The sequence below is a fragment of the Salarias fasciatus genome, chromosome 22, assembly GCF_902148845.1.
Source record: "Salarias fasciatus chromosome 22, fSalaFa1.1, whole genome shotgun sequence".
NCBI lineage: Eukaryota > Metazoa > Chordata > Actinopteri > Blenniiformes > Blenniidae > Salarias > Salarias fasciatus.
The window spans coordinates 22,341,308-22,350,311 of NC_043765.1; the positions used below are offsets into that span (position 1 = coordinate 22,341,308).

General features: G+C 40.4%; 1 protein-coding gene across 2 annotated transcripts; it reads left to right on the plus strand.

The window, feature by feature from the left end:
* The first annotated feature begins 2,018 nt into the window (after positions 1-2,018).
* LOC115409524 (CMP-N-acetylneuraminate-beta-galactosamide-alpha-2,3-sialyltransferase 1) lies at positions 2,019-7,385 on the plus strand. 2 transcript variants are annotated; one of them, XM_030120748.1, is made up of 7 exons: positions 2,019-2,150; positions 4,114-4,396; positions 4,849-5,045; positions 5,183-5,350; positions 5,444-5,474; positions 5,563-5,682; positions 5,985-7,385. In XM_030120748.1, the coding sequence occupies exons 2-7, from the start codon at positions 4,145-4,147 to the stop codon at positions 6,150-6,152; spliced, it is 936 nt and encodes a 311-aa protein (XP_029976608.1). In that variant the 5' UTR covers positions 2,019-2,150; positions 4,114-4,144; the 3' UTR covers positions 6,153-7,385. The 2 variants fall into 2 exon arrangements, with proteins under 2 accessions (XP_029976608.1, XP_029976607.1); XM_030120747.1 differs by having other exon boundaries at positions 2,029-2,145.
* The last annotated feature ends 1,619 nt before the right edge of the window (positions 7,386-9,004 follow it).

Genomic DNA, 9,004 nt, shown 5'->3' on the forward strand with positions numbered 1-9,004 from the left:
TTCTGCCATTTAAAGTTTTCAATAAACATTAAATATTAGAGACAAAACGGTAGTGTCATGAATTCTGCTTTTAGTGTGTGGAGATGTGGGTAGAAGAGAACTTTATTCCTCTCTGTGGTTGGATGTGTGATTTTTACATTGCTTTTATCAGAGCCTCTCTGCTTTAATGCCCTCCGGCTTCTTCTTCCAAAATGTTCATGTTGCTCTTCAACATTTCAGTGTCTTATTTCTGCTTCCTGCCGCCGGATGCAGCCAAAACAATCAACGCAGAGTGTTTCAAATGTGACGAGGAGAAAAACATGGCGATAGATAGATTTCTGCAGCGGCTTCATGCGGAGTTAAATCCTTGGAGGATCATGTTCAGTGGTTCCCAAACTGAGGTCTGGGACCCCCTTTGGGGAGGTATCAGGTCTTCCTCATCCTCCGGCTCTCACAAATAGATTTGCACCTGTTAAGAAAGTCCATAATGAAAGGATTTTACTAATTGGAGAAGAGCTGGGGAACTTGGAGTGGACTTAAACCCGATTCAGTCTACAGCTGTGACGTTTCTTGCTGATCCAGTGGAGTCCCGGTTCTGACCCCAGACCTGAAGGAACCGCCGATCAGCTGATCAAGATCCACATTCTCCACTATGAAGACACACGTCTGTTTTATTGAAAATAAAAAGAATAAAATAAAAGAAATCCATCAGCTGGTCAGTCAGTAAATACCTGCTGGAAGAGTCTAGAATCCTGTCACCCCTGACTGGAACTCCGGCCTCACCTTGGTTTCAGATCCCGTTTACACCGAAAACATTTTCAAGTAAAACGCAAAACTTTCCACAGCGGTGCAACGGTGGTCCTTTTTGACAGCTGCTCCCAAAGCGGAACTTCTCGAAAACGGTCTGTCTCCACGGGAACGAGGAAAAACAACACTTTGAGACAACGTTTGGGCGGATGCTAACGGCTAACTACGTTGTTTTCAGCGTTTCCGTGTAAACATCAAACTTTCCTGAAACAAATAAGTTAAGCTTTGCATTTTCACCTCAATCGTTGTCGTGTAAACTGGATCTTCCTCTCGTGGTTCTCAGACATGGAAAGTCTGTCAATCAAAAGACGTTTCCTGATTCGTTGCTCCTGACTGAAGGTGTTTTAGTCTCGTCAGATCAGACTGAACTTTTCAGACTCTGGTTCTGTCTCCGTCTCTTTGTGCTGGTTTGTGCTTGAACAGTGACTGAGCTGCCGCTCCTCAGTGTGTGTGTGTGTGTGTGTGTGTGTGTGAGAACCGTCTGGGTGTGTTTGCCCCCCCCCCCCCCCGCGCCGTGTCTTTTCAGTGGACTGTACATAATGCTGCTTCTCCAGAACCCCGGGTGAACCCATGCATCGATCTTTAAGAAGACAGGCTAGCTGGCATGTAGTCCTGAAACTATGGGAGAAAAGTGAATTTTATTTGTTTACATTACATTTACAATGGCACAGTTGTCATTTGTAAGGATATATATGTTGGTATAAACAAATATTTGCATATTTATTGCCGAAGGTTAAATGATATGACGTGTTTTGTGTTCTCACATTTGGACTATAATGTTACGGTAGTCACCTGTAGAGAGGCGAGAAAAAGCACCGAAATCTATTGGAGTTGACGAGTTTTCCATATTAATTTCTTCACTGGAATTTTTGCTCTTTGTTCTGGACACAAGTGCTTCAGCCCATCATGATTTTCAGTACATGTAGTGTGAAGGTGGCCTTTCTGAGGAAAATACTGAGTAAATAAAATGAATTTAGCTGCACATAGATAGAGCAGATAGCAATCAGATGTTTTAAAGACACAATATTTGAACAGACTGAAATTAACAGCTGCTTTACTGTATCATTCAGCTCTCATTCTATTAAGACTTGGACATTAAAAAAAGTATGGTTGTCCCTCCATAAATAACCTTTTTTTAACCCCCCCCCCCCCATTACTCCTCATCAGTCATAACATATCTTTTGTTTCCATTGTGAGCAGAACCTGTTTGGTGCTTCTGTGACAGAAAGATCCTAGTTGATAGGACACTGCCAGGATGACTTCACTCAGCAACACAAGCAGCTCCAGACTGCAGCAGGAGAACATTTCTGCCTTTATTAGAGGATTCTAGTGACCAAAGAGACAACAAAACAACAGAAGGTAAGGTAAGAATACACATTTATTTCTGATAGAGCACATAATATATTGGTTCTTCTCGTGGGTGGTTTTGTCCAAAGAAGCCACTTCTATACTGGTAAAACTTTTCCAATCTGAAGACACTTTGAAGTGAAGCAATAGCCACTTTTCATATCTTTTTCTGTATCCATTGCAACCTTGTGAGAAAAATATAGGTTATGTTATCAAAATGGAGACATTTTCTAATGTTCAATATGTTAAATTAGGTAAAAGCTCAAGTGAAACACAGAAACCACTCCTGAAAAAGAAAAAGTACCAATTTTAATCTGGTTGCAGGAATTTGGTGTTATTTGCTATAATACTGACATTCATTCCAGAGTAAAAGAAAAAAAAAATCTGAAATGACTTTGCTAACAAACATGTTGATCAAAAGGTGTAAATGTTTATTTCACTTGTAAGCTACTCAAACTTCATTACATTGTGTAAATTGTGCCTTTAAGTAAAATAACCTGCTTAAAAACAGACAGTAGAATCCAAATATTTCTTAATTGTAACAAACCTTCTTAATATTTCCTCTTTCCTGCTCAAAGCAGTGATCAGTCCTGAAATCATGTTAAATAGGTTTTATTTCAACCAAAGTGGTAACGTGAATAGAAATGTTAAACATGTCATTTGTTAATTCATTTAAAACTGTCAAAAAAAAAGTATTTCCAGTAGGATCAAATTTGTCAACTGACTTTATGTTCGAACAAATTGAGAGAATAGAACTAACTTCCTAACAGGTTGAATTATTTATTTCCCTTGAGAATGAACCCGCAGCTCTACTCTTCCAGTTTTGCAACTGTTTCAGAAATCTTGATCCCTAATCTAAACATACTTTTTTAACAATGATTTCCTCTTAATGTTGACGCCCTGGATGCGGTGCACCTGAAACTTTTACACAAAGCCTGGTGTTGATCCTATTAGTAATTCGTTTCTGAATAGATAACAAGACATTGTTGTGCTCTTTTTTCACTTAGTGAGAACATGCTATTGTTAAGTGGTGCAGTTGCTACAACAGGCATTCACACTCGGTTCATGTTTCCTAAAGAAGCTGTTTGATTCTCTGGCAACGCACAGCAAGGATGGTTTTGACAGAAATCAAAATGTCTCTTGTTCAAGAAACAGTAATAAAAAATATCTTAGTGGAGCATCTTTAGAGAAATCTTAAAAAGTGTTCCCAAATGCAAATATTCCCAAGTCATATTTCAAGCTCCTCCCTGACACTTGTTTTTTGTGTGAACCCAGGCTTGGACGTCATTCGTTTAGCTGTGACCATAAGGCCACTGGAGCTCAGCCTTCATACAATGCCTGTTTGCATTGCCGCACATACCTTGTATGCATTACTAAGATATCCACACACCTTAGTTGCTTCAGAAAAAGTTTGCAAATACTATGTGGTCAGTCAAGTCTGTGTCAGTTTGCCTTCATAAGTCCAGTGGAGCGTGGTGGTCACGGTTGACTTGTGTAAAGCCGGCGTGGTGTGTTGCTGTGTTTTCAAATGATGAATCACGATGATCTCCAACAATTGGCAAAAGAAAACTCGGATTACATGCCGAAAGAGGTTACCTGAGATCCCCGGTGCCCAGTCAGACTTGACCGCCGAGTCACGGGAGCAACACCAGCCGATGAATCCACTGGATCAGGCGAGAAACGGCTCCCAAAACACATGATTCAGTCGTGTTGAGACGCCACCTGCCTGTACAAATGAGAACATAACTCACAAACCTATAACCACTTGGTTTTACCCAGAATTCATTTGAAAAATAGAAGTGACTCACTCAAAGGTGGACCATAATTTCCACTTGGGAAATGGACAGATATCCACCCGATCGAAGGGAATCTACCTCTTCACACCCATTAATCATTTCCCACTCCTTTTTTTTCTGTGAATTCTCAGTCAAGTGAAGTTAAAATGACCTGGTTTATCATTTCTTCCCGCTGCGCCCTCAGGTCGGATCCTCTCCACACCCATTCAGCCAACATGATGCGTAAGCTGGTCAAATCAAAAATGGCCGTTTCTGTCCTGCTGTACGTGACGGTGGTGGCCGTGTTCCTCATCCACTCACTGGACATCTCCCTGCCCATCGACAACCTCTGGGAGTCTCGCGTCTGCGCCTGCCGCAAATGCTTGACGGACGGAGACCCCTGGTTCCAGCAGCTGATCGGCATGTCGCCGCAACCCTTTCTGTCTAAAGACCACAGCATCTCAGAGGATGATTTCAAATGGTGGAAGGTAAACACTGATTCGTATCTGCAGACAAAAATAAAACAAAACCCACATTCAGTGACACTGCATGGTTCCTGGGAGCAGCTACTTTTTTTTCTGTGTGTTTTTTCATCAATAAAACATTCAAAATTTCTGCTCATGGCGCCAACTGTCGGCAAAAAAGACTACCTTACCTTGACAGAGTGGAAAACCGATACCATCGCCCATTTATGGCTCTCAGATAGCCTCTTAACAGAGTACACAGGTTTATTTGTACAGCCGTTCATACAAAAAGCAATTTAAAGAGCTTCACAAAGGCATGATACATGATATCATATTAAAATCCTCGAAATGAAACAAGATATTAAGAGAATATAAGAGCATTTAAAAAAGGATAACAAAGAGTTAAGAATCTGAAATGGAGTTAATAAAAATGCACTGAGAAGGTGCTGCTAAAGACACGTTGTCTGTCTTTTCAGCATTTACAGGGGGAAAAACGCAACTTCACTTTCTACAACAGCACCTTGGACGAGCTGTTCCAGGTCATCCCGCCCGTCCCGGGTGTGGTCGGACCGAGTCCCCGCCGCTGCAGGACCTGTGCCGTGGTGGGGAATTCTGGGAATCTGCTGGGATCGCATTATGGCTCTCTGATAGATTCACACGACATCGTTATAAGGTGAACCTCTCTCTGAGTCAGCGTCTATTCACACTGCTTGAAGTATCGATCGACCTGAATCCAATGTCCCATAGTGCGTCTTATTGTCCACTGATGTATTTTGTAACAGTGAAAACTTAAATATGTGTTTATTTCAGAATGAATCGGGGTCGAACCGAAGGCTACGAAGCGGATGTTGGAAGTAAAACCACTCATCGTGTCATCTATCCGGAGAGCGCCACTCAGCTGGGAAACACCACCAGACTTGTGTTTTTCCCATTCAAGATGTTCGATTTACTGTGGCTCCAAAAGATATTTACCCCAGCGTAAGTTAAACACAGCTCCTGTTGGTGTTTTCGTTGACTTGTTCATCGCTTACTCATCAGTTTATTCTGTCTGATTTTTCACATCGAAAACAGTTTTAAAAGCAGGATAGCCAACAAAGATCTGGTGAGTATATTTATTTTAAATGTACATAAAACTAACATGTGATGCATGAACTGGGCATTAATTTTTGTTTTGCTTGCTTTGAAAACAGACGATGATCCTCAATCCAGCTTTCATGAGGTACGTTCATGATGTGTGGCTGGAGAAGAAGGGCCGGTATCCGTCCACGGGCTTCATGACGGTCGCTCTCAGCTTGCAGATCTGTGACGAGGTATGTCCACGATTTCATGTTCTGGATGAGGCAAAGGCAGGTATGACACCTTCACGCAACCTGAGATCAACTTCCAACAACACTGTAACTTCCTATAAAGGAAACCTTCACATTATTTATGCACTTTTTTAAAATTTTTGATCTGTCTGAATAAAACCATGGCTTAAAAACACTGTTGTGTAAACGGATCTTCAGACTGCAGGTCAGGAAAATGCATAATTTTGATTATCATTATATTAGATACTTCTCCAGACGATCCTTTGAATAACAAATGATTGACGGTTTCCTGTTCGTTTCTCCAGGTTAATGTTTTTGGATTTGGAGCCGACAGAGATGGGAACTGGAACCATTACTTTGAAAAACTGAAAAATACAAGACTGAGAACAGGACCTCACCCTGGACAGCAGGAATACCAAATCATTCAGGAATTACACAACAAACAGAAAATTCAATTTTTTGTCCCACAGTAGTTCATATTCCAGATGGTTTGTGTCAAGTAGTGTATTTCTGTTATTTATCCACAGTGATCTTAAGCTTCTTTTTCATGCTGATTCAAAATGGGTTTTGAGTTTTAAATAGGAAACGTGGATTTTTATTATTTATTTCAAACGGCAAAACTTGAAGATTAGTTCCATACTAACTGTAATATTTATGTTGTTGTCAGATACTGTATTTCTCTACATTGTGATAAGTTTAAGATGGTTTCATATCAGATGTGTGACAAAATCCATCAGTCCAGTCTGAGTTTATAACTGTTAAGTTATGAACCCTTCCAGCTGTTTCATGTCAGAGCATGTTTTTTCATGTATTTTATTTTCCTTCTAGTAACATTATGTGTTTGTCTCATTTCGGTTTCATAACATTTTTGCAATAAATATGGCTCCAGTACGACACATCTGATCCTTGGAGGAAGAGATGCAGAGAAAGTTTATCCGACTGTGAATCTCACTGAGGAGGACATGAGTTACTTTGGCATCTTCACCTTCAGGCTGCCCTGAATTTTCCTATAGTTTGTGTCATTTTGTACAAAAAACTGCCATAAAAATCATCAATATTTCTTTTTTATGAATGATTTCAAAAGCTTCAAACTGTCAAAGATCCCTCCAAATTTCTGGATTTTAAAATATTTAATGTCATTCCCGTTCCACTGAACATGAAGCGTATGATTTCTCCGTGTCCTTTTAACCCCAGGCCATTGCTACCTGATGGCTGCTTTGTTGTTTGAGCTTCCATTGGCGTGGGACTTTGAGGAACAATAAAAGGTTTATTTATCTTATGTACAAACTGTGACCAGTCTATTTGAAGTGCATCCAAACCCCAAACAAACAGACTTCTGCTGGGCAGGAAGGAGGTGTGTCCTGCCAATGGGAGTGCTGGCGTTGACACAAAGTCAGGAGAACGTCATTTTAAACACCCAAACTGCCAGAACATGTTTAAAATATGCTTTTTTGTTTTGTTTATGGGTGTGGAAATAGCTCCTAACCAAATATATCTATGTATACCAATATCAAAAACTATTTTCACTTTTCACTGCTTCATGTTTTGAGTGCGTCACGAACACACACGGAACGACTGGTGGATTTGTTTTATTCTACACAAACTGACTCGTGTGTTTCAACACTTTTTGCCGAGGCAGGCGTGGTCCTGTCAGTGGCCACTTTCTGCCATTTGGGAGTGGTGGCATTCGCACAATGGCAGTAGAAAAGTAATTTAAATACCCGACCATTGCCAAATGTAAAGGAACAAATTGTAACTCAGGCTGTCGCATGCAATTAAAGTACGTTTTTGCAGGTTGGCACAGGAGTTCTTTCTCAGGCTTTGAAGATTTGTGATAAACCAACATTATCTGGAAACATAAATTTGAATATACATAGACTTTACGAAATCTAGTTTAGTCTAGGTCTAGTTAGGTTAGATTTCATTGGTCAGGTTAAAAACTTGTGAAGACTTTTATGGTCTTTACAGTCTTTAGGGCAGGGGTGTCAAATAGGAGGCCGGTCAGCCCAAACGGGTCCACCAGAGGCTCCAATCTGTCCCGCCAAACAAAAACTGACTTTATGTTGAGATTATAGTCATTTCCTGAGGTAACTGTTTGGTGACTGCATAGATGTTTTCAGCATGTATACTCTGTGCCACAGCGGATAAAAAAGCTTAATTTTGAAGGTTCCTGTGGGACTATTTCTACAGTCTGCTGCTCTCAAGATGAAACTGGGATTATGAAGTAAATTCAATGTGACATTTTCTTTTCAAAGTTACCTTAAAGTGCTGCAAATTCAAAACCACAACCAAATAATCTGCAAATGTTAGTAAGATTTAAAAAAACACAAGGGTCCACACTCATTGTATAAAAGGCTGGGTTTAGGGAGTGTCCGGGTTGGTTCCTGGCGGCGACACATAATGCTTTTACTTGTATCTTGACTTTGATAAATTTAGAGCTGACTGACAGTTTACAAGAGGTTCCAACCACAACACACCTCACTGTCGCTCTGAATAGGCTAAACAAAGCCTGCAGATGATCCAAATGGCCCTCAGGCATGTTTTGAGTTCCTCTGATTGTGTCAGGTAAACCTTTATGTTGCCGCCAGTTAATATATTAACAACTGAAAGCCTTCTAAAATCAAGATCTACGTCAGGGGAGTATAGGGAAAAACAAATAAACCAGATCTGAGTTTAGTGTGACAGAGAAGTATTGTCAGAGAATATTTCTATAAAGTTTTCACTGTTTGCCTGTATAAACTATAGGACTCATTCACCAATGACTTTCAGTGATTTCTCCACAAGTTTTCACCAAATGTATACCTCAGTAATCTTCTTTGACAGGCTGGAGCAAACTGGTAGATTTGGTGTTGTTAGATTATCGATGTCTGCAGGCAGTGGAGGCTGCAGTAGCTTCACTGGATGTATCTGATACACCCGTTTCTAAACTCACTGATAGGAACTGCAGGGAAGCAGAAACAGCAGCTATTTCCCGTTGCTTCCCCTTTACAACACAAAACACATAAACAAATCAAACTTTTCCATGGATTTCTAGATTTCCAGAACTTTTCCAGGCTTTTCATGACTGTATGAACGAACCCTGAAACCAGTTGTGCTGAAACGTGCACACAGCGCCCTCTGGTGGAGCTCCTCAGTGTGTCACATTTAAAAAGAAGCAGTGCAGATCCAACAGAAGCATCAGACTGACATCTAGTGGCGAACAGCAGTCATTGCTTTTGAAAACACAACAACTCAAACTTTTTCTTTACTTTCAATGTTTTATTCTTTTCAACAATAACAGGTTCACATAAAGGCAACAATCAGTAAAAAACGCATTAAATATGGA